The sequence below is a fragment of the Trichosurus vulpecula genome, chromosome 1 (genome assembly GCF_011100635.1).
Source record: "Trichosurus vulpecula isolate mTriVul1 chromosome 1, mTriVul1.pri, whole genome shotgun sequence".
In the NCBI taxonomy this organism is placed as follows: Eukaryota; Metazoa; Chordata; class Mammalia; order Diprotodontia; family Phalangeridae; genus Trichosurus; species Trichosurus vulpecula.
Window position 1 is genome coordinate 310,538,975 of NC_050573.1, and position 26,353 is coordinate 310,565,327.

The window sequence follows — 26,353 nt, forward strand, 5'->3', positions numbered from 1 at the left end:
AGTATTTTAGACAATCAAAAACATTAAGTTCACTCAGTTCAGGAGTAAGAAATGAATGGATCAGAAGTTGATAGATTCCATAAGATATCCAGATAACTGAAGTACCCTAATGATAATTTTTTAAAAGTGGTGAAGTATTTTTTTAAAATAATAATATAGCACTTTATGGTTTGCAAAGCCCTTTGAATATATTATCTCATTTGATCATTACAACAACCCTGTCAGGTAGGTGCTATGATTATCTCCATTCTTTAGATAAGGTGACTGGGGTTGAGAATGGATAAGCAACTTGCCCAGGTTCACCTCGGAACTTATTTAACTATGTGAACTTGGGCAAATCATGTATCTGCTCTTAGCCTCGGTTTCCTTATCTGTAATATGGGGATTTTTGTTTAGTCATTTTTCAGTTGTGTCTGACTTTATGACTCTGTTTGGGAGTTTCTTGGCAAAGATACTGGAGTGCTTTGCCATTTCCTTCTCTAGTTCATTTTACAGATGAAGAAACTGAGGCAACCAGGGTTAAGTGATTTGTCCAGGGTTACACAGCAAGTAAGTGTCTGAGGCTAGATTTGGACTCAGGGAGATGTGTCTTCCTGACTCCAGGCCCTGCATTCTGTCCACTGTGCCACCTAGCTGCCTTTAAATGGGGAAATTAATGATAATAACAGTAATGTTGATGATGATAGTTTGAATCTGGATTTGAACTCAAGTCTCCCTGACTCCATACCTAGTACTCTATCCACTGCACTAACTAGGCATACTGAAAGAGCATTGTGATGGTTGTATCTTAACCCTTAAAGCCCTCTCTGCTCTTCTTCAGTATTTTTCCAAGATTTGCTTACTACTTCCCCTGCTACTCTGGTCCCTGTCATCCAAGTGCTTCTCTCTGGCTTTGCTGATTCTCCTTTCCAGCTCATTTTCTCCCACCTTCCCCAAACTCTTTCACCACATCGACAGAGCAATAAAGAAGAATCACAACCAGTCAGGGAAATGAAAGGAATGCTTGGAGCCAGAGTAGAAGGTGCTTCATCCCTGATACCCTGTGGAGATACTTAAAAAGGCACTAGTTGTCAAAAGAACAGCCAGATTCTCTTCCCCATACCAGCTCAAGGCTGCATTTCTCCTGCCTTTGAGCAAACTTTATGAATTAATAGTAAGTCTCTCAGCTCCAGATGTACAAACCTACAGCAAGCCCATCGGGGGGAAGCTGGAGCTGCTGGGGTATGTGTGCTCACTAGGAGCTGGGAAACACACTCTAGAGAAAAATGGGCATGATCACGTGACCTTGAAGACCTCTCTAATCAGCAGGTATCATTTGGTGTTACTGGAAATAGCATTGTAATGGAAAGCATCACCAGCCCAACTCTCAAAAAGAACATTGCCATAGGTAACAGTCTGTGGCCCCTCTCATTACCTTGATTGTCCCTTAGAGTGAAGTTGGGGTTGTTAGCTGCCTCAGGAGCCAAGCTGTAGTAGAAGTGCTGACCATCTTGTGGGTCATCCTGGTCTATTGCGCTCACTGTCTGAATCAGCTATGGAAGGGAAAAAAAAGAAACCAGGTGAAGCAGCTAGAGTCAGTTGAAAAGCCCCCACAACCCACAAAAACTCAAGAGTTCTTGCTCTCCAATCAATGCCTTGCTAAGGCAAAAAATGAACAACTAACCCAACACCCCCCACCCACACCCACCCCCCAACACAAGGTTCACCAAGAGCTTGAGGAATTGTGGCGGCCATGTGTTCTGTTTACTGTGGTCACTCAGAAAATTAAAAGGCTTGGTGTGAAATTTACTGGGAAGAGTCACGGCCAGGGATGCTGTGTCCTTATACAAAGAACAAGCCTCTCCAGGGGCAGAGTAAAGGAAATAAATTAAAAAAAAAACAACCAAACAACTTTTATTGATATTTTTTGTTTTTATAGAATCTAAATTTGCCCGTGTCCCTTTCCCTTCCACTCTCAGAGAGCCATTCTCTTATAGCAAAGTTTGTTTTTTTTTGAAAAGAAGAGCTAATAGCTAAATATATCTAGCCCTTAAGGTTTGCAAAAAAAGCTTTATATGTTAACTCACTTGGTCCTCACAACGACGTTGTGAGGTAGGGGGAAAGGGAAGGAAGGGAGTAAGCATTTATCAATTACTGATGTGCCAGGCATGGTGCTAAGCACTTTTCACATATTATCTCAATTGATCCTCACAACTCTGGAAGATGGGTGCTATTAATTATCCTCATTTTAGAGATGAAGAAGCTGAGGCAGGCAGAGAGTAAATGACTCGCCCCGTGCCACACAGTTAGTGTCTAAGGTTGCATTTGAACTTGAGTCTGACTCCAAGTCCAATGTTCTATCCACTGCACCACCCAGATGGTGAGTGCCATTATTATCCCTATTTTACAGATAAGGAAATCGATACCACAGGATCTTAGATTTCAATCCGGAATCAACTTTAGAGAATATCTAGTTCAATTGCCTCATTTTATAGATGAGGAAACTGAGTCACAGAGAAGTTAAATTATTTGCCCATGTTCACAAAGATATTAATTGTCTGAGGCAAGATTCAAATTCAGGTATTCTTTAATTCAAGTCTCATGCTCTATACACTGCACAGATCAGTAAATTAAAAAAAAATCTGACAGCATATACAATGTTGTACACCTATAGACAAATCCCCCCACTCTCATTTCTGCAAAGAAGGAGGGGGAGGTGTTTTCTCATATTCCTTTTTTGGGGCCATGCTTGTTCTTTGTAATATTATAGTGCTTATTTTTTATTGTTTTGTCATTGTTATACTTTCCAGTTACATTGCTGTATCATTGAATATATTATTTTGGTTTTTTTTTTGTTTTGCTTACTTCTCTTTGCATCAACTCACGCAAGGTTTTCCATGTTTCTCTGTATTCATCATGTTCTCTTACTGCACAGTTCACTATCCTAACTGGTTTAGCCAATCCCCAATTTATTTGCTTTTCTTTGCTGCCACAAAAAGTTCCACTATAAATATTTTAGTGTTTATGAAGCTCTGTGTTAGTGTGTGTGTGTGTGTGTGTGTGTGTGTGTGTGTGTGTGTGTGTGTGACCTCCATGGGGTCTATGCTTAGTAGTGGAATCTCTAGGTCAAAGAATGAGGATAGCTTAACCACTTCTTTTGCATCATTCCAAATTGCTCTCTAGAAAGGTTGCACTAATTCACAGATAATGAGCTGTTTTACTAAAAAGATCTTGAAGCAGGGCCACAAGGCCCCAGCTGCACTCCAGTGTCTCTACTGTCTACCCTCTATGGTCACTCAAAACCCCAGAGTTAGTCCTTCCTTCAGCTTCAGTCCTTCCATCCTGGAGTCCTCTCTGATCAAATATAGAAGGATATGTTACCATTTCAGCATTCATTAACATATCAGTGAGTACTGGGTTTACAGGCTACAGATTTCTCATCTTGGAGAAAAATAGAATACCGAGTGAAAGGAATGCAGAGAAGATAACAGTATGATGGTAGAAATGGGGTTGGAAGAGGTTTGCTAAGGATGGGGGTTAGTGGAGCAGGGGAAAGAGAGAGAGAGAAAGAGAGAGAGAGAGAGAGAGAGAGAGAGAGAGAGAGAGAGAGAGAGAGAGAGACACTATTGGATGTCAGGTAAGAGAAAGGAGTTATAGAAAGGGAGCCAAGAGTTTGCTGAAGGCACCTTTGCTTAGTTTACAATTTTGCTTCAGATCCGTTCTGCTCACTCACTTCTGTGTAGGTTCCTAGAATCTTCAGCATCTTCTGCTCTCTGTGTTTTTCTCTATTCCCTGATACCCTGGAGAAGCCCTTTTTTCCCCTTTGCAAGTACATTGCTGGATATTTTATAGTGTTTGTTAAGCTGAAAAGCAGTTTGGATAGTGGAGAGAGAGCTAACCTTAGGATCGGAAGACCTGGATTTAGGCTCCTCTGACACCTGCTGACTTGGTGTGACCCTGGGCAAGTCTTTTAACTTTTCAGTGTACTAGGAAATGCTCTAAGATTATAAGTTGCAGAGAAGATGCTTACCTGTCTTCCTTACCTGGAAGTTCCAAATAGCAATGAAATCATCCCTCTAGTCCCCAAGCAGTTAAATAAGGGGGAGATCAATCAATCGACAAACAAGCATTTGTAAGCACCTACTATGTGCCAAGCACTGTGAGACTTGCATTATTTGATGTGTGGCTACAAAGAAATGGATCTGCAATTCTGCACATTTATCAGGAAAGGCTATTTTAGAATGTCCAACATGACACATAGATTTTTTAGGGAAGAACTGTGAGGTTACTGTGTTTTCAAAATGAAAGGGCAAATCTTCATGCCTAGATCTAGGTTAGGAGTACCCCCCAGTCATAGTCTTAGGCAATGACAGATCCTTTCATCAAGTCTTACTTGGGATATGATAGGCAAGTTTCATTCTTGCCCTCAGTCATTCAAAGTATCCTGGATGATTCATCTCTGTGCCTTCTTCAAGGTCACTTGCTGGGAAAAAAGCACATTCACGCTTTCTTAGAGGCCTGCTATGGCCACTAACACAAGGAAATTCAACTTTTGATAAATTTAGCTGCGTCTACAGAAGGTGATTTGAAAAATGAACAAAGTGCCCCAAAACAAATCATAAGTCCTGGAGCCTAATTCAAAGCAACCAATTTTCAATAGCCAGGCAGGAGAGAAAAGAATGTATGTGGGGTAAAAGAAGGGGTTCCCAGATGCAACTAACGACTTTCATGCAATACTCTGGATGCTTACACTCTCAATTCTGTGGTTTTTGTCACTAGTAGGTTGTGTTTAAAGGTGAGTCCATTGTAGAACTTTTCAAATAAGGACTGTAGAAGGGTGGATTTGCTTGGGTGATTCCATTTAAGAAGAACAATGGCAAGAGTCTGTTAACCTGTCAGAAAACATCTTTTCCCCCCTAAAGCTAAGAAATATGGAAGTTGCAAAGAATCACATTTAGGCTCAATGTCAGGAAACCTCTCTAGTAATTACCGAAGTCTGAAGTGGATTGGGCTGCCTTGGGAAGATGCATGGGCTCAATGTAAGTCCTTAAGGAAGGTTAGATGACCACTTGTCAAATGTATAGTCATAGGAAATCTTTGAGGGTATGGATTTGGCCAGACAGCTGCTTAGATTCCCTTGGACTCTGAAAATTAGTGATTTTGTGAAAAGCAGAGAGTATTTTATTTTTTTCTAAAATGATAAGACTTCTTAATATCCTCTTAAAAGTAAGAGCTTAGGGGGCAGAGCCAAGATGGCAGCCGGAAAGCAGGGGACTTGCATGAACTCCTGCCAGGTCCCTCCAAAAACCTATAAAAATGGCTCTGAACAAATTCTACAATGCAGAACCCGCAAAATAGCAGAGGGAAGCAGGGATCCAGCCCAGGACAGCCTTGATGGTCGCTGGATGAGGTCTATCATGCACGGAGCTGGGAGTGGAGCAGAGCAGAGCCCAGCGTGGGGCAACGGCAGGACCAACCAGACCAGGAGCTGGCGGAACAGGCCCTAGTGCCCTGAATCAGCGAGCTGTGGCAGTTGTCAGACTTCTCAACCCACAAAACACCAAACACAACAGAGAAGGTTAGTGGAAAAAGCTGCGGGAGACAGAGTTAAAGAAAGAGTTTGTGGCTCAGCCACTGCCCCAGGGACAGTGGGGGTGGTGCAGCTACAGAACTACAGCTGCAGTTGCTTCCAGCCCAGGCCCACCTGGTGGGAGAAATTAAGTGGTGGATCAGAGCAGGAGTGCAGAGCCGGCTTAAGATCTGAGTCCAGTCCGGGTTGGGGGTTCTTGGGGAAGGAGGAGTGCTGGTGTGGCAGAGCTGGCACATCCCTCCAGGCGTGGAACATAGTTCTCTAAACCCTACAAGCAGTCATACCCTGCTGAAAAACTCAAGGGTCAAGTTAGTTGGCTGGGAATATGGCCAGGCAGCAAAAACACACTCAGATTCAGTCTCAGACTTTGGATTCTTTCTTTGGTGACAAAGAAGACCAAAACATACAGACAGAAGAAGTTAACAAAGTCAAAGAGCCTACAACAAAAGCTTCCAAGAAAAACATGAACTGGTCTCAGGTCATGGAAGAGCTCAAAAGGATTTGGAAAGCAAGTTAGAGAAGTAGAGGAAAAATTGGGAAGAGAAATGAGAAGGATGTGAGAAACCATGAAAAACAAGTCAATGACTTGCTAAAGGAGACACAAAAAAATGCTGAAAAATACACTGAAGACAACAACACCTTAAAAAATAGACTAACTCAAGTGGCAAAAGAGCTCCAAAAAGCCAATGAGGAGAAGAATGCATTGAAAGGCAGAATCAGCCAAATGGAAAAGGAGGTCCAAAAGACCACTGAAGAAAATACTACCTTAAAAATTAAATGGGAGCAAGTGGAAGCTAGTGACTTTATGAGAAATCAAGATATTATAAAACAGAAACAAAGTAATGAAAAAGTGGAAGACAATGTGAAATATCTCATTGGAAAAACCACTGACCTGGAAAATAGATCCAGGAGAGAGAATTTAAAAATTATTGGACTACCTGAAAGCCATGATCAAAAAAAGAGCCTAGATATCATCTTTGAAGAAATTATCAAGGAGAACTGCCCTGATATTCTAGAGTCACAGGGCAAAATAGAAATGGAAAGAATCCAGTGATCGCCTCCTCAAAAGGATCCCTAAAAGAAAACTCCTAGGAATATTGTTGCCAAATTCCAGAGCTCCCAGATCAAGGAGAAAGTAATGCAAGCAGCCAGAAAGAAACAATTTGAGTGTTGTGGAAAAATAATCAAGATAACACAGGATCTAGCAGCTTCCACATTAAGGGATCGAAGGGCTTGGAATATGATGTTCCGGAGGTGAATGGAACTAGGATTAAAGCCAAGAATCACCTACCCAGCAAAACTGAGTATCATGCTCCAAGGCAAAATATGGATTTTCAATAAAATAGAGGACTTTCAAGCTTTCTCAGTGAAAAGACCAGAGTTGAATAGAAAATTTGACTTTCAAACATAAGAATCAAGAGAAGCATGAAATGGTAAACAAGAAAGAGAAATCATAAGGGACTTACTAAAGTCGAACTGTTTTGTTCACATTCCTACATGGAAAGCTGATGTGTATGATTCATGAGACCTCAGTATCAGAGTAGATGAAAGGAATATGCATATATATGTGTGTATGTATATGTATGTATATATATATAGACAGAGGGCACAGGGTGAGTTGAATATGAAGGGATGATATCTAAAAAAATAAAACCAAATTAAGGGATGAGAGAGGAATATATTGAGAGAGGGAGAAAGGGAGAGATAGAAAGGGGTAAATTATCTCGCATAAAGTGGCAAGAAAAAGTTGTTCTCTAGGAAGGGAAGAGGGGGCAGGTGACGAGGAATGAGTAAATCTTGCTCTCATCAGATTTGACCTGAGGAGGGAATACCATACACACTCAATTGGGTATCTTACCCCACAGGAAAGAAGGAGGAAGAAGATGAAAAAGGGGGGACTATAGAAGGGAGGGCAGACAGGGGGAGGAGGTAATCAAAAACAAACACTTTTGAAAAGGGACAGGGTCAAGGGAGAAAATTCAATAAAGGGGGGTAGGTTAGGAAGGAGCAAAACATAGTCTTTCACAACATGAGTATTGTGGAAGGGTTTTACGTGATGATATGCATGTGGCCTATGTTGAATTGCTTGCCTTCTTAGGGAGGGTGGGCGGGGAGGGAAGAGGGGAGAGAATTTGGAACTCAAAGTTTTAAAAACAGACATTCAAAAACAAACAAAAAAAAGTTTTTGCATGCAACTAGGAAATAAGATACACAGGCAATGGGACATAGAAATTTATCTTGCCCTACAAGAGAAGAAGGGAAAAGGGGATGGGAGGTGAGTGGGGTGACAGAAGGGAGGGCTGACTGGGGAACGGGGCAACCAGAATATACACCATCTTGGAGTGTGCAGGAGGGTAGAAATGGGGAGAAAATTTTTAATTCAAACTCTTGTGAAAATCAATGCTGAAAACTAAATATATTAAATAAATTAAATTAAAAAAAGAAAAAAAAGAAAAAAAGCAAAAGCAAAAAAAAAAAAGTAAGAGCCAACCTTTACATAAAGTTTTAAAGTTTTCAAAGAGCTCTACATAAATTATCGTATTTGATCCTCACAACAACCCTGAGATGAAAGGCTTTTTTTTATTAGTTCTATTTCACAGACAAGGAAACTGCTCTGCCTAAGGTCACACAGTATTAAGTGCCCAGAAAGATTCAGACGCAGGTCTTGCTGCCTCCAAATCCAGCACTCTGTCCACTGTACCACCCAGCCCCTTTTGCTTCTCAGTCCCTTTTATGTTTCTAGGAGAATTATTATTATTTTTTTGAGCACTGGTTGGATTATATGGGCCAGATAGGTGATACATTGAATAGAGCGCCAGGCCTGCAGTCAGGAACATTCATCTTTCCAAGTTCAAATCTGGCCTCAGACACTGGCTAGTTGTGTGATCCTGGGCAAGTCACTTCACCCTTTTTGCCTTAGTTTCCTCATTTGTAAAAAGTGCTGGATAAGAAAATGGGAAACTACTCCAGTAACTTTACCAAGAAAACCCCAAATAGGGACATGCAAAGTTGGACATAACTGAAACAAATGAACAACAAATGGATTATATGACCACTGAAGCCCATTCCAACTCTCAGATTCTGGGTTTTTGTGAATGGAACTTCAACAGTTCAAGCAAATATTAAGGTTAACAATTCACAGGCAAGGCATTAGAATTGTACCTAGATTTTCTAAATTACTTTTTAGTGTTTTATAGACTATCAAACTGAACAAGTTGGTGAGGTAAAGACAGTGAAGATGGATCAAACAGATAAAGCTTTTTTCCCCTTAGAGAAAAATCATTCTATCTTATGTATGCAGGTAGAGCAGAAAGTGTGTGGTCACTGTCTGGTGAACTCATGAAGATACTCAAGAGCTTTGGCTATGCAGATATGACACAGTGGTGCTGGGCGGAAGAGGAAGAAATGCAATCCTAGTAGAAAGCACTAGGGGGAGCTAAAGACAACAGCTCCTATTCAAGATTGACTAGTACAGATAGTCCCCAATTTACAAATGATCCAGACATACAAATGACAGGCAGCTCTTCGTGTTTGATCCCATCCCATCCTAATCCATTTCATCCATCCCGTTCTACTCACTTCCATTCCCTCCCATTCTTTTCCATCCCATTCCATTCTTCTACACCACCCAGATAAGGCCATACTACCGCAGCCATGGCAACCATTTTGAAGAAATGAAGAGCTTTGAGAGAATCTATTGGTTCAGATGTGGAGTGTGGGAAGAAGTTGTGAAAAGCAGGAATAGTTTGGGGGCATTGACCTTGGGATCAGATTTCCAAGCAGAATAGGCTTGTCATCATGGAGACTGTCACCTCCTTCCCCATATTTTATCCAATTCTGCCTGATGCTTAGATTAAAGGATGAAATGGTAGATGTCTTCAAGTCTCTGAAGTGTTTTTAAATGGAAGAGGGATTCTTCTACTGGACTCAGAGGGAAAAACCAGGAATAATGAGTGGAAGTTGAAGAGAGACAGGTTTAGACTTCCAACCAATATGAGTTGTTCATAGGTGAAATAGATTGTCTCTAGAACAAAGGTTCTTAGCCGGGGGTCCATGGACCCCATATGGGGTCTGAAGATAGATTACAGGTGGGTCTGTAAACTTGTATGGGAAAAACATTACATCTTTACTTCAATAGAATTTATTTCCTGGGTGAGCCTATGTAATTTTATTTTATGCAATCAAAATACTTTTCTGAGAAGAGGTCTATAGGTTTTACCAGACTGCCAAAGGGGTCCATTACAAAAAATAATATTAAGAACCTCTGCTCAGAAGTAATGTGTCCCTCCTTCACCATAGGTCTTCAAATGGAGGGTTATCTCTTAGGGATTTTCTACAAGGGATTCATTTTCAGGGAGAGATTAGACTGGATTCCCTTTAAAGTTGGAAAAAGTGACTACCTCTGGAGAAGTTCCTGAGGGATGTGTCATTTGAGGCAACTAGGCAGCATAGTGGATAGAACATTAGGCTTGGAGTCAGGAAGACCTGAGTTTAAATCCTGCCTAGATACTTACTAGATGTGAAACAAACAGCAAACTACTTAACCTCAGTTTCCTCAACTGTAAAATTAGGATAATAATAACACCTATCTCCCAGGGTTGTTGTGAGGATCAGATGAAATAGTGTTACTAAAGTGCTAAGCACAGTTCCTGGTACATAGTAGGTGCTTAATTAATGTTTTTTTCTTTTCTTCCTCATCTCTCCATGGGAAGTAGTTTAACCATATTGTTCTTCTAACACTTAGCTTGAGATCTGCACTGAGAGGATGACAGTTTATTTTTTCTTTTTTTGAATAGGAAGGAGTAATTTGGGGTCACGCAGCACTTAGTAAGTAACTGCAGGTTTTAGTTAGCTTGAGAGAATTGAGTACCCAAAGAAAATACTGTTGAACTCAAAAATTAGGGGAAAGGGGTACCAGATAAACTGCTTATTTTAATATTTTGCAACAATACTCTGAAGAAAAGAGGAGGAAATTATTTTCTTCTCCCTCCTCTCTCCTGTACCACATATTCCCTACACCCTCTATTTCCCAGGAACAAGAACTTAAGCCAATGCTATTACTTCATCAACACTATGGTTAAAGGGTCTTTTTTTGTGCTAGCCTGGGACCCTAACCACCATTTATAATGTTTTTTTTATGGGAGAATACATTTAGAACTCTGAAAGACTGATCTCCACGCACATTTTAGGACAATACCTATAGAGAAATATTGAAACTTAAGATATGACTAATTTGTTGTAGTAAGAAATCTGTAACAGGTGTTTCTCTGGGCTACATACCCATGTTCTATGTAGGGCACTGCTCATGAGTGCAAAACACAATTCATGGTGCTTGGCACATAGTGAGCACTTGAGTGCCATTCATTCATTCATTCATAGACCACAATCACATGGGCCTACTCACCTGCCCAGCTTTGGCATTTTCACAAACAAAAGCTTCATAGAATCTGGGGAACTCAGGAGCATTGTCATTCACATCCAAGACCTTGACTGTGACAGAAACACTTCCATTTGTGTAGGGTGTCTGAAGATAAAAATAAAATAGGATATAGAAAGGGTAAGTTATTCAGAGACCTAGGAAAAGTAACTCTTAGGGAGAAACAATATGTATACTTGGTCATGCTAGTTGCTCCTAAATGAATGGACCAATTATATACAAATATTATAATATAACAAAGGTCATGATACATACCTAATGTAAAGCTCAGCTACAGTCCGGTAAGGAGACAATGAAAGATTGAGCAAGAACCAGGGGTGTTAGAGGGAAGAAGGAACAAGTTACTAGGAAGGAACAGACAAGAGGAACAGCAGGGACCAAGTTTACCTAAAAAAAGATTCTGAATTCTTGGCTTAGCTTTGGCTTAAGATTGTAAATGTATCCAAAAAGCCAACTTGTACTCTGGTATTTATTTAAGATAGTGTGCATCTAATCTGATATACATTCAAATCCTGGGTAGCTTTATTTCTGTACCAAGGAGTTCTGCTTTGAATTATATGCCATTAAAATGTAAATAACTAAACATTTAGGGATTAAACAAAGTGTATGTCAGAGGATTGAGAAACCAAATGTATGTGCAGTATATGAGTTGGATACAGCTTAGGGCCCAACTGGGTACATGAGTCTTTGGTAGAACTTATATATGAAATCAAGTAACCTTCACATTGCCTTGTCCCTTTTACACCTTGGCCCCCACTCCATTTAGAGCAGAATGGAAGAGAATAAACATTGTGGAATCCTGAGGATGGGAGCTGATGGAAGGATGAAGCATCTCCCTGCATGCACAGTGAAAACTCAATTATCATAGCATCATAGAATCACAGCTCTAGAGCTAGAAAGGTTCCCAGAGATTATCTCATCCTACTTCTCATTTTACAGATGAGGACAATGAGGCCTAGGTATGTTAAGTGACTTGCCCAAAGTTATAGAGGTGGAAAGTATTAGAGGTAGTATTTGAATCTATTTCTTCTGACTTGAGTCCGTGTATTAAATTGATTTGAATACAAATCTATTGCAGGTCATCTAATTCAACTTATACCTGATCAATCCATCTGATTCAATCCAATAAATAAACATTTATTTAGCACCTACTATGTTGCAGGCACTGTGTTAAGCACTGGGTAGATAATTAATGAAAATAAAGACAACCCCTGCCCTTAAGAAGCTTACAATCAAAAAGAGGAGAGAACGCATAAAAGGAGGCAGGAAGGTGTGGGACACCAGAGGGTACACAGCATGGGGGATTCTTGTTCCATATACTGAAACCAGGTAGAGCAGCAGATGCAAAGTGGAGTGGTCTGAGAATCTAGTTTCCCTCATCTATAAAGGAAAGCATTGGGAGGAGTTTGGTATCTCACCCTCCAGCCTACCAATCAGAGGGTAGAGAAGGCTAAGGGAGGTAGTATCAACTAAGGCTATAGTTAGTAGCATGTTGGTGAGATTAGAAATGATGAGCTTAACCTGGGAGGGGAATCTCATATGGAGTTGAAACCAGGTAGGGCAACAGGTACAAAGTGGAGTGAGAAAAGCTTTTATTTACAAATTCCTGGCAAGAGCCATTCAAGGCCTGATGAAAAAGTAAATCTTTGGGGAATCGATTACCTTTCCATGTACCCTATTCCATTTAGGGGTAGTTTTAATTGTTGGCAAGTTTTTCCTCACTTTGAGCTGAAATCTGCCATGCTGCAATTTCTGTGCATCTCTCCTAGTTCTGCGTTCTGGAGCCAAGCAGAACAAGTTTTAATTTCTATTCCATGTGACACTCCCTCATATACATGAATAAAGATATCATGTTCCCATTAAGTCTTCTTGTCAGTTTGGTCAAATGATCTTTGTTTTGAGTTCCTTCAACAACCCGGTTGCCCTCCTGTAGATTTCCTCTGGTTTGTTTATGTCCTTCCTAAAGAATGTCCTTCCCCACAAATGAATATAAGCATCCAGATATGCTCTAACTAGGGTAGAGGAAGCAGGATTTTTACCTGACTCACTCTGAACATTATACATCTATGAATGTAGCCTAAGACAGAATAGCTTTCTTAGCTACTGTTACTGATTCACATGGACCTTTAAGTCTACAAAACTGCCAATTTATCAATAGTTGTCTATCTCTCCTTATCTTTATATTTGTATAGTGAGCTCTTTTTCAAATTTAAGTACAGGACTGTATTTCTGAAAATTTAACTTCACCTTAGGTTTATCCTATCATTCCAGCCTGTAGCGGTCTTTTTTATGTGTACCAATGTGGTTATGCAGAATTTTAGCCACTAGGTATTGCTTTCAGCTGCATTGCATTTTGTAAATTTGATAAGCATGTCTTTTATATTTTTATACAAGTGAATGATAAAACTATTGAGCAGACCAGGACCACGGACAGAGCCCAGTGTCATTCCTCTAGACCTTTTCTTAGTTATGAGACAAATCGTAAAATTTTAGAATGTTAGCATTAGAAAGGACTTTAGAAGTCAGCTCCTTCAATCCTTTCATCTTATCTATGAGGAAACTGAGAGTTTGGCAGATTAAGTGGCTTGCTTCAGTCATATAAGTCACTGGCAGAGCCATTATTCCCATTTTCTCCTGATTCCTAATGACAACAAAAATGTATATTCAACCAAAGTTCTTGAAATTTTCATATTCTAGAATACCTGTATTTAATTACTAACAATCCCAGCTGTTCTACTTACTCATTTCCATAGCCAGCACGGTGATATTATGCCATGATATCTCCTCTCGGTCAAGGGGTCTTGCAGTCATAAGAGCCCCTGTTGTGATGTCAACATAAAAGAATCGCCCAGGGTCACTGCTCCTGTCAATTGAATATCTGTAAAATATATATTAGAAACATTATGTTTGCTTCTGGAAGAAAATAATGCATAGTATCCCATCATGCAATGGACCATGCGGTATATGAAGACATGATTTAATGGATTCTGTAACAGAACTTAACTCAAAAGGCTATCCCTACCAACACTGATAGAGATTGGCTGCCTTATCATGTGTAAGTCAGTTAGATCTTCATATTTAAACTTCCTCATCTATAAAGTGAGAATAATATAACAATAGTACTAGCCTATGTCATAGGGATGGCTTGAAGATGTCACTATGAGCTGTTTTAAAACTATTTTGTTCAAATGTGTTTATAAGTATAAAAGGAATTATATATATATATATAGCCCCCTTAGAGTGTCTCTTGCTGACAAAGCTTTAACCTATAAGATTTTCCAAGGGTAGGAAAGAGGATAAATTTATTTTTGAAAGGCAGCACAGGCTAGGATCCTATACTTAGAGTCAGGAGACCTACCTGGGTTTGAATTCTGCTTTAGACACTTATTAGCTGTGTAACTATGAGAAATTCACTTAGTAGCTCATTGCCTCAGTTTCCCTATTTGTAAAATGTTGACACTAATACTTATACTTCAACAGAGTTGTTTTGAGGAAATAATTTTTAAAGCCTCGAAGCATCATACAAATAAGCTGTTATTATTATTGAAGTGAACATGAGAACCCCTAGAATTTTATAGAGCCTCAAGGAGTAGTGTAGCTTTCTGTCTCTCCATTTGAGGTAATGGCAATCTTATTCTTTGGGCTGAATATCAAGCCATTTGTAAACAAAGAAATTCCAAAGAAGCAGGGTCCAGGGACAAAGAGGGCCTAAATAGATAGAAGCCTCTAACAGTTAGGAGAGCAAGGATGAAAATTAATACCCTCTCTCTGTTAAGTTGCCATTTAGGGATTTTCTTTCTAAGTTGGAAGCGTTGAGGAGATTATAGGGAGATTTAAGGGAGTTATAAGTTTTTTGACATGTGGAACCTGAAAATAAAGATTTCTCCTTAAAATATGGTAAAGAAAAACAGTCAAATCGGAGATAGAAAAGTTGAGGTTTAGTGAGGGAGGTACTTAATTTGTATGTAGGTATTTATAATTCACTAAATCTTGCTCTCAATGGCATATCACTTTCTTATGCATAGAATTTCATGCTATTGATTATTCCAGTGAGAAGTTTGCCTGCTGCATATAGACAGGACTCTTCTCTCTGTCTGTGTGAAACCCCATAATGGTCTCTTTCCAGTGAGGAGAGTGTTTCCTTGGCAACTATCTCATTCACCCTTTTCTCTCTTAGTCTCTGAAGACTTGCTATTTAATCACATTTTAATTGTAAATAATTATTTATATAAAATGTTTCTAATGCGCTCATGGAAGTGTTGAATTAAGCCATATGTGGTCAGAGAGGTCCCTTTGTCTTTGAAAAAACTTCCTCCTTAGAGTTTCAAGGTGCAGAAAGAGGACAGAGGCAGAGCCAAACACCCCATCTACCATGCATAGACAGTCAATGGCCCCTGAACTTAGACTGACATATACTGGTGCAGTCACCATTACAGCAGAGACCTGAGCCTCTACCTGCTATGACTGAGAAAGCATCAGAACTGAGACACAAAGGCAGGGATGAAAGTTGCCACTGAGGAAGTTGGGGCTGCCAGAGTGAGTTAAATTTGGTGCAGATTCCAGGGTGATTGGACCATGAGTTTCTGGAAACCATATCTTGGGGAAATGGAAGGAAGACAAACCTGCTCCTGCCACAATATTACCATGTTCTAGAAAGTCCCTGGCCTTTGAAAACTGGCCCTGGGCTTATAACTCCTGCCCCTAATCCTTTTACCAACTGAGAAAAAGGAAGGTATAATTCTGTTTTGGGAAAAGATTGGGAGGATCAGCTCTTAACAATCATATTATTAATTGTCTTTGTATAGTAAAATGTATATGGTTAGAATATGAATGGCCCGTGAAATGATATGAAAGATGGGATGAATTAGATTGAAGGGAACCAAACAGATATTTCTCTAATTTTAATATTTTTCTGCCATATTACATCTCCGTTCCCCTAGATAGATCAATATAGCATTGAAGAGAACTTGGGGTGGGGGAAGAAGGAGTCATCAACTTGTATGTAGTCCATGTAGTTCATCCATGTGCACTGAATACCCCGTGATATGACTATTAGAATAGGGGCTTGAGGTCGTTTCCTAGTGACCAACATATAGTGTACTTCCTAGCTAGTTAATTAATCACACAACAACCTATTTCTCCATAGGTTGTAGAAAGCAGGGGAGAAAGCCATGTGTGAATGAATATGACTTTGGCCAGACAAGTGTGACCCAATAAGTGTGTAGTTAGCACACTTATTAGCATAACACATTTAATAATCCTGGCTAATTTTTTAAAACAGGTTTTTTTGCTTGTCTATCTTTTTCAGACAAGAACATACAGGACAGTATCATTGCTAATCAATGCTTTGAGTTACAGAGATGTAGAAACATCTTGACCAATTAGTCTATAAACACATGACTATGAATTTTAGGAAGCTATCAAAATTGTAGGCATAGTGTCTATGTGAAAAGCAATAGTCTCTGAAGTTTTAGCCCTGAAAACAGAGGTGTTCAAATTGGAGACAGTCATTTCAGATAGTATTGTTCTAAAACAAAATAAGGCAATGAACCTAACTCCCCTCCTCCAACTCTCCCAAAAGGCCCCCCACCAACCCTCCAAAACCCCAAACAAAACACTTCGGGCTTATTTTTCCTAACATTCTCAATTTGTTCTCTGAAAGCTAACATTAGGTGAAATGAAATGGGATACAATTAGTTCCAGAGGAACAATGCTAAACATAGGTCTTTGGCTGAATGATGACTCAACAGGATTTTGTGACTTTTCACTAGGGGTTGATAACCAAGTAATTTAATAATGATGTTATTGCTAAAATATGTATGTATGAGGCAACTGCATGTGGGATATACTTCTGCTAGAAAATGACTAAATGTTAAAATCTGATTAGAGTGAATAATTTGCTCATGTGTCACTGATAGGAGCTCTTCTTGCGGAATCCTATCATTCATAATTAGACTCCCTCTCCTAGCTCCTAAATGGATTATTGGGGGAGTGAGTGTTTGCATACAAAGCAGTCTAATTCAGAACTAATTTTCAAGAGGCGAAAGAAAGAACAAATGAACAAGTATTAGAAGGGCAGAGGGAGAAGAACGTTTTGATACAAATGGGAAATGAACTACATGGGACATCCTAGTGTGTCTTATTGCAGGCATCTATCTGTTCTTTGTAATAATTTCTCATTTGTAATACAGAGGCAGCATGGCGTAGTTCAGTTGCTCTCAAAGGGTCGTCCAGGGACCTCTCAGAGTCCCTGAGACACTTTAAAATGGTCTGCAAAATCAGAACTATTTTTAAAAATACTAAGACATTTTAATATACAATATGATAAATATCAATAGACATAACGCGCATAAATTCAAGCTCTTTGTGGGAGGGGTCTTCAGTACTTTTTGAGAGTGTGAAGGGATTCTGAGACCAAAAAGTTTGAGAACCACTGGTGTAGTGGATAGAAAGGCTGGTTTTTGAGTCAAGTCCCATCTCTGATATGACCATGAGTCAATTACTAAACTACTTTGTGCCCCTAGGAACTCTCTATGACCACAAGGTTAAGAAAAGTTGCAGGTCTGCATTAATAGAAGGGGTTCACACACTGGGAGTACCCTACACTGATGAAATCACAAGTCCAGACCACCTCTCCCTACCCCATGTGCCCCTAAAAGGGTAAAATAGGCATAGTATTTGGATGCCAAATTGGATAAATAGAATACCCATCATGTTTACTTTGTATCATTTTCATTCACTTAGTGGTGGATGCTACTGAGGGAAGTATTGATACGCTATGCATGAGTACTTGGAGTTCATTCGTAGAACAAGTGTGGGATTCAAAAGGCAGACTCAGCTACTTGGCAACCAAAATAGGCTCATTTACCAGTGAACGAACAGTTTTGTGCTTGTTGGAAATCTTTCAGAAATTAACCAAAAATTCAGAAGAAACCAAACCTGTATTTTGTTTATATCTTGATGAACCTGCTTAACACTAAACATATATTTTATTTTACTATATATACACAAGTTCTCCAAGGAGGCTATCTTGAAAGTTCCATGCACTTAAAAAAAAAAGACCGGCCCTTTAACTCTCAACATTCTCAATCCTGGTGAGATGTCATCACTGCATGATTTGAGATGCATTTTTGGTATGAGATTACAAAATGCATCTTCTATGTGAAGTACTTATAGAATAAAAAATGAGATGACTAAGAAGTATGCAAAAAATAAAAAAAAAACATTCTAGGAGAAAATAATACTTGCAACAACGAAGGAAAGAATAACATAGTGAAGGTACCAGAGGAAAATTATACTTTTCTCTAAACACAAATTACAGCTAAAGTAAATTCTAATTCCTGATTGCCCTGGAGGTTATTCTCCACTTCTGTGACTTCTGTTTTGGTTAGGGCCACTGGGAGGCAGTGGAAGCTAGAGCTGGATACAGGTCATCTGTTTCAGGCAGCTGTTCCTTCCCTCCTGTATTATACTGAATTAGCTTTAGTTGCAACTACTCGTTTGATGTCTTCAGGAGCTCACTTCTTTCTGCTGATTGTGGCTATGGAGGGTTATCTTCCTCTCTAAAATGTGGGGGAGATTTCTGAGATCCTGATATCACTAAGGAAATTTTCCCTTTTCTTTGGGCCGCAGTTTGCTATTGAACCAATTTTGTGCAAAGTTTCTAGAAATCATCCCTCATTCCCACCACATCCCTGACAGATATTATAGAGAGATACTGTTTAGAACTTAATATGATCTTTTGATTATCATATAGGCGTTCTTAATCAAGCAATCTGTGGAAGATTTCCTAGCGTCTATGAACTTGAATGTGAAAAATTTACATTTTTATTTCATTCCATATTTATATGCTCCATATTCCATGTTTTTGCTAACCTCTAACTGAAATTTAGTGTTTTCTTTGATTATTTTAAAACACTATTATGAAAGGGGGTCTCAGAATAAACTTTGTCAGACTTCCAAAACTGTCCATGACACAAAAAAGATTGAGAACCTTGATTAGTGGGGGAACGTTTTCACCAAGAGCAATACTTTATTAAGAACTATTTGTCTTACTTGTGCTCGTTTCATCATCATATCATAAACTATTTTTTTTCAGTTTGACAGTGGGAAGGTCCAAAGTAAGAGGCTGAGACTATGAGCATATTGTGATGCCCATATTGTTTTTCTTTTCAAACTGAGTTCTCCCTAACTCTCTCAGGCTGGAAGCATAGGGGCTACTCACAGTTGATCCTACCACTGATCAGCATGGGAACATCGAAGTGCTCTGTTTCTAATCTGTGCCAGTTCACTGATTCTTAGGCAGTCTGTTGGCCCCTCCCTCCCAGAAGGCTCACCATCTTGATGCTGAACTGAGTGTGAACACTTGAGCAGCATAGCCTAGAACTCTTGAGCTCAAGTGCTCCGCCAGCCTCAGCCTTCCCAGTAGCTGAGATTATACACAAGTATCTCTACACCTGGCCTAGTTTCCACTTTCCAAGAGAACCTTTCAGAATTGGAATAGGACTCTTTTTTTTAAATAATAAAAGAATCGTCTGTAAAATCTCTTCTAAAATTATTCTAGTGTCATCTAATTGATTCATCGAAATACATTTATTGTCACTCTATGCTGACTTAGGAACAATTTATATTTCTATTTGCTTGTAATTGCCTCCATCATGGTGATGATAGTGATGATGGTGGAATTTTTTCTCTTCTTTAAGTTTCCTTTTTTGTTAGGAGGCACAAGGATAACATATAGCTAGAATACTGCCACCATTTAAAGGTTAGTTGCCTTTTGAAAGTTAAAAAAGGTTATACAAAACTGAAAACTGAGGATGAACTTTCTGGAAAGAGAGAGGTGCCTGCTGAAATTGGTGTAACAACTGAGGGAACTCATGCTTAGAATGGGGGTAGGATCTTATGGCTTCTGTGAGGAAGTGAGTAATGAGCTGCAAATGGTGTAAAGGGGACAGCAGTATTCACAAAGAGGCAGGTTTTCAACTCAAATTCAGACATTCCCTAGTGAGAACCTACCCTGCTCAACACTGATACCAAACATTTTCATTTAGATGAAAACTGGTGCCAGGCGGAAAAAGTATCCTGGTAACCAACAGAGAATTTGACAGATCAGAGGATGTTTAAAATGAGCTAACTGCACTAATGCCCCAAATTCATTTTCCTGTATTGTGGGCTTCAACAATTAACATGGCAGATGGCCTCCAACATCCTCAAAATACTGGTCTTTTGTGCTAAGCCTCAGAGACTTGGCAATTGCCTTTGGAAAGTGGATATGTCATACTGCTCATCAGCTGTTTGGAGTTTTGTTCCAGGTCTGACGTGAAACCTTCTCTATCCCCAGGCAACTCTCTAACACTATAACTGGCAGAGAACATGCAGAACTGCATTGGTAGGGGGAATTTCCTAACTGGGAGTTCCTTACACCAATAAAAACACAGGTTGAGTTAAAAAAAAAGATTGCCCAGGCGGGTTGATAAAGTGCTTTACATTCATTTGAAATAAAGCAGCTTTGGGAAACTTTGAAGTTCTATGCAACTATTATTAGTATGACTACATTATCCCATCTAACAATAACAATATCTAACATTTGCATCTTGCTTTAAGGTTTGCAAAGTGCTTTATAAATATTTCATCCTTACAACAACTCTGGGAAATAGGTGCTATTATTATCCTTATTTTTCAGATGAGGAAACTGAGGCACAGAGAGGTTTAAGTGAGATACCCCGGGTCACACAGCTTGTAAATGTTTGAAATTGGATGTGAATTTGGCTCTTCCTGACTCTAGAACCTGTGCTCTATCCCCAGCTTCACCTGGGTGCCACTCAAAACAACTATATGAGGAAGTTCAAGCATTATTACAACATATTCATCTCACAGATGAATAAACTAAGGCCAAGAACAGTAAAACAACGGTAATAAATACAATATAGTAAAAGAACAAATAAGGACATCTAGGTAGCACAGTAGATAGAATGCTAGGCCTGGAGTCAGGAAGACTCAACTTTGTGAGTTCAGATCTGGCCTCAAACACCAGCTGTGTGACCCTGGGCAAGTCACTTAACCATGTTTGCCTTGGTTTCCTCATTTGTAAAATGAGCTGGAGAAGGAAATGGCAAACCACTTCAGTATCTTTGCCAAGAAAACCCCCAATGGGATCACAAAGAGTGGGACACAACTGAACAACAAAAATAATAAAACAAGAAACGGTAAAACAATAATAGTAAAACCCGGGACCATGCAGCTCATAAACTAGGGTTCAAGCCCACTCCTTTCTTCTAACTCAGACTCCTGTGTTCTTTCATATCCTTCATGCTTGCACTGCTTCTTGAATGAGTATCTTAAGAAGGTTGAACTTCCCCGACACCATAGATTAACTAGAGTGAAGCCCAAGTGGAAATGTGCCCTGCCCTGCCTGGATTATAGTGGCATACTCGAATCATTCATTGACAATGGGCATGGTTTACATGTGTTTCCAAGATGATATACAGTCATATGATTTTAAAGGAAGAAATGAGAAAAAGGGGCATATTCAAGGAGTGAAGGAAATGGAGAAGGAGTAAGGAGGGAAAGGGGCAGAGGTGGGAAGAAGTGTTTATGCTCAGTACATACAAGAAAGGGGCAGATTCCAGGATATGGGAAGAGGATGAAATCTGCGGAAAAACCTGATTGAGTTGTTGGTCACATCTGGGTCCTTGGCAGAAATGATCTGTATGGTGGTTCCAATCTCCACATCTTCGGGCACCTCCACAAAATAAAAGCCAGGATCAAAAACTGGGGGCTCATCTACGTCCTCCACGCTGATGTGAACTGTGGTCGTGTCTTGGAAAGGGCCTAGGTTCAGAAAGCGAACTTCCAGGTGAGGATTGGCTCCCTCTACTTTCAAGGTGTAGCTTTTCTTGCTTTCAAAACTCAGTGGCTGAAAAGGGATTACAAGGGACACTCGATTAACCACTTGAACACATTCCAGGTGTCTAATGGGCTATCTCTAATGATGGTTGAAGAAAAAGAGCCTCATTTTTTACAACAGGTCTGGAGAGTAAAAGAATGCATCTATGTTCTCTTGCCTTTCCTTGTCCCAGAGTTTGAGCTCAGGTTTATTCCTGGTACCCTGGGTAGGGAAGGTAGGGAAGAAGGCAGATTCTGGGATTATTAACCATCAAAAAGGCTTACCAGTTATCATTAGGTAAACTTTTTTATGTTTACCTTTGTAGTTCTTAAAACACATGGTGCTGTGTTAAGACAGGATGCTGAATCCCAGCTCCATGTGGGCTCACCACGTAGGTTATCATAGCAGCACAGACTCAGAGATAGAAGAGACCCAGGAGCCTCTCTTTTGATAGAAGACCCATTTTAACATTCTTTGGTTCAGTTTCTCCATATGAGAAAGAGGAGATACTGAAATTTTATAGGACTCCCTCATACAGAAGCCATGGGCACCAACAGGTTAACATCTGTTAACATTTAAATTCACAGAGTGTTAGATCTGGAAGGGACCTTTGAGATGATCTTCTTCAACCCATTTCAGAGATGAGAAAACCTATGCCTAATGAAATTGATTGGGCCAACCAAAATCACACAGCAGATGGTGAAAAACTGGAATAAGAACCCAGGTCTCCTGCTTCTCAGTCAAGTGTTTTTTTCCCCTACCAGATAGCAAATTTACTTTGGGTCTTCAAAGTGATCCTTTTATGCAAAGTACTGTTTTTCTTCCTCATTTGTATAGTTAACTCTACAGCTGAGATCTATTATTTCAAAAGAAATAAAGTTTTTCTGGGGAGGAGAAGACCATAAGTGACATTTGTTTTTGAACAATAATCTGTTTCATGTTTTTCAAACTGACAGAAATGGAGGGGAAAAGTCTCTTAAAAAAGATTGAAATGATAATTATTCCGGAAAACAACAACAATGAAAATCTTTTATGAAATTAAATCCTGTAAAATAATTATAGTAGATATCAAAGCAATTACATGATAGCTTAAATGTCAGGAGGTAAAGTGCAGATGACTTAATTTCTTCCAGCCTTGCAGTTGTGAGAAGAAAAGCTATTTAAGCACTTGCTGCTGTTGTTGAGGAAATCATGGAAAATCAGCTCAGCAGAAACTTCTAAATGGATATATTACTTGTTGAAAACATTTTCACTTGAGCAATTGCCTTCCTTTAAAAAAGCAAGCCTCACCTAGGATTGCTTAAACAAAGGAATTATTACCTTGGGTAGGGATGGGGTGGGGGGGAGGCGAAGTCACCCATGTGCTACAGCTGGTTAAGATTAGTTTGTTTGTCAGTAATATGCTATCTATTCTCGGAATTCGAGAGGGGAGTAATTAATGAAAGCTTTGCTCATTTGCATGAGCGTGGCTAGAACAACTACAGTGTGACATATGGTCTTTTCTGCACAGCATATCCACCGGTAGGCTGTCTTTTGGGGTTGCTGTTTGCAAGGAGCGCTATTGTTAACAGAGTCACTACCTCTACTCAGTGGGCAACCAAGCAGTTTTTCTCCATGTGAGAAACCTTCCTTCACTGAATCAGAGGACGGAATGGATATCTAAATACTCAGTGGAGCTCAGCTGATAACGTCCTTGGGAAATTAGCCCAGCAGAAATTTCTGAATGGATAAGTCTGAATAGGATTCTCCACATGGTTGAAATTTTCAAAAACAGGCCAAATCGCAGAGCAGATAGTTTGTGTCTTGTTATTACCATAGATTTAGAGCTGGGAGAGACCTTATAAGCAGTCATATGTTACTTTCTCATTTTACAAAGGAAGCACAGAGAGGTCCAGTGACTTAACCAGGTTTATCTAGTAGGTAGGGCAGCTAGGTGATTCAGTGGATAGAGTGCTGGGCCTGCAGTCATGAAGACTCCTCTTCCGCAGTTCAAATCTGGGCGCAGAAATATACCAGCTGAGGGACCCTGGGAACCTTGCTTGCTTCAATTCCTCAATCTGTAAAATGAGCTGGAGAAGGAAATGGCAAACCACTCCAGTATCTTTGTCAAGAAAACCTCCAATGGGGTAACAGTTGGACAGGACTGAAAAATGACTGACTCTAGCTAATAAGAATCTGAGGTGGGGTTTGAATTCAGTTCATCCCTCCTCATCTTTGTCTTTCAGCTTCCCCAGCTTCCTACAAGTCCCTACTAAATTCTGCCCTCTATAAGAAGTTTTTCATAATCCCACTTAAAGCTAATGTGTTTTTTCTGTTGATTAAATCCTCTTTATTCTGTCTATATTTGATTTGTACATACTTATTTGTATATTGTCTCCCCCATTTTAGACTGTGAGCTCCTTGAGGACAGGGATTATTTTTGGCTTTGTGGTCTTGGAGCTTAGCACAGTGCCTGACACATAGTAGGTACTCTAATAAAAGTGTGCAGACTGACTAACTACAGGTTCATTGTTCTATCCATGTTCTATCACTGCCTCTTAACAGGGAAAACTTTCATGAAACTTTATGACTCACATATACTTGCTTTTAAAATGTGGTTTTATATCTTTTTGTTATGCTACTGTATTTTATAATGAGTGAGAGTGGTATAGTAGTGTAATGGTAATGTAAATTTGAAGATCTTCCCCATCTATTAATAGGCCCATGTGACCCGCTTGTGTCACAGGAAGCCTAAGTCACACGAGGTGGGAGGAGCTTGCTGAATGAGTGGAGCTTCGAGGGTGGAGCCGGAAATGCTCAGAACTATGGGAGGAGAAGGACACAGGCAAGGAGTGAGCTAAGATCTGTAAGTGTTTGTTGTGGGTATTGAATGGAATAATGTATGTGAAAACGCTTTGGAAAAAAGTAAAGTACTAAATAAAAATACATTAATATTGAATAAATATTTCAGGTACTATAATCATTTACGGTGAATAATTACATAAGTAATGCAAAAGACTTCTTGTTCTTTCCTCAAAGTAGTACCTTGTGGTTGATCAATAAAGCACATTTACTTTTTTGCTACTTTTACCTCTTCATCTCCATGCGAGAGGAAGAACATATCCTTCCAGGGCCTCAGTTTTCCCATATGTCAAATTGTATGTGTTTCTGTGTGTGAATAAATGATCTCTGAAGTCACTTCTAGCACCAATATTTTATAATTCTATAATTCCACAAAGAAGTGGTTGAAAATTGGGAAAAGGTAAATGCTACCCTTTTCTTAAAAACAAGGCCAAAAAGTTGGGCCTTGAAATGATTCTGGTGGCAACTTAACTTTGGTAATTTGTAATATGTTAGATGGTTAATCAGTTAATTGATGATTCACACAACAAGAAAAGTATAAAGTGCCAGGTAGGAATAAGTGAGATTTTATGAAGAAGAGGCAGTCTAATAAGGGCAATTCAGTTTCTTATTTTAGAAGAGTGACAATCTTTGGAGACCAGTGGAAATCAATCGATGTAATGGATCTATGTTTCAGGAAGGCTTTTGGCTCTGATCCATGGCATGTTCTTAATAACAAAGTAGCAAGATGTGGCCTGGCATAAGTAGCAGGATTTTGTCCCAAGGGGGTAGGCTCTGTGTTTAGTATTATCTAAAATGTTATTTGTGACTTACATAATGAAATTGAGGTCATGGTCGATAGGTTTGACACTGAAACTGAGTTAGGATTGAGTGATAAAACCTCAACATATAGGAAAAGAATTGAAAATGACCTTGACAGATTTGATATGTGTTTTGTCAAAATAAGGATGAAGTTCCATAAGGACTCAAAATAGATAATCCATTGTCTCGTCTGATGTTGATATTAGATTGCTTGGAAGTAAGAGGTTGGAAAATATTACCATTTAGAGCTTCTTTCAGCTCTAGAGTGGCAATTTTTTTGAGGCTTAAGCTATTTTATGATATTTTGGTAGAAGGAATAAATATTAGTTAGAGAATTACAGAATCTCTGAGTTGGAGGAGACCTCAGAGTTCTCTAGACTATCATATACCTGCAAAAGAAACCCCTCTACAAAATACCCTTACAAGGGGTCATTCAGCCTTAGGCTGAAGACCTCTAGTAAGGTCCAACCTCTTCTTCCCCAGGGAATCTATCCCACTTTGGTGAAGCTCTAAGGGTCAGGAAGTATTTCCACGTATCAAACTTAAATTTGCTATATCCATCCATTGTTCCCAAGTCTACCATCCAGGGAAAAAGCAGAATTTTAGATATGCTTCCCTATTATAAACTTGTAAATTAATTTTTGAACCCAAGTTTAAAGATTGCAGTTATGCCCATGTATTAGATGAAGTCCATTGCTATTAACTCTTGCCGTATTGAGGTCTTTTCACTTCTTTACTCTGGCATCCAAGATGTTAACTATTCTTTCTAATTGTGTGTCTTCTGTAGCTTTTACAAACCTGTCACTTATGCTTTATACAA

General features: G+C 39.4%; 1 protein-coding gene across 1 annotated transcript in view; it reads right to left on the reverse strand.

Moving 5' to 3' along the window:
- CDH20 (cadherin 20) overlaps positions 1-26,353 on the reverse strand; it is a 73,980-nt gene that overhangs the window by 18,863 nt on the left and 28,764 nt on the right. Inside the window, 5 exon segments of the mRNA XM_036762359.1 lie at positions 1,415-1,532; positions 10,974-11,093; positions 13,069-13,070; positions 13,748-13,884; positions 21,668-21,921. Coding sequence (XP_036618254.1) covers positions 1,415-1,532; positions 10,974-11,093; positions 13,069-13,070; positions 13,748-13,884; positions 21,668-21,921 — 631 coding nt within the window.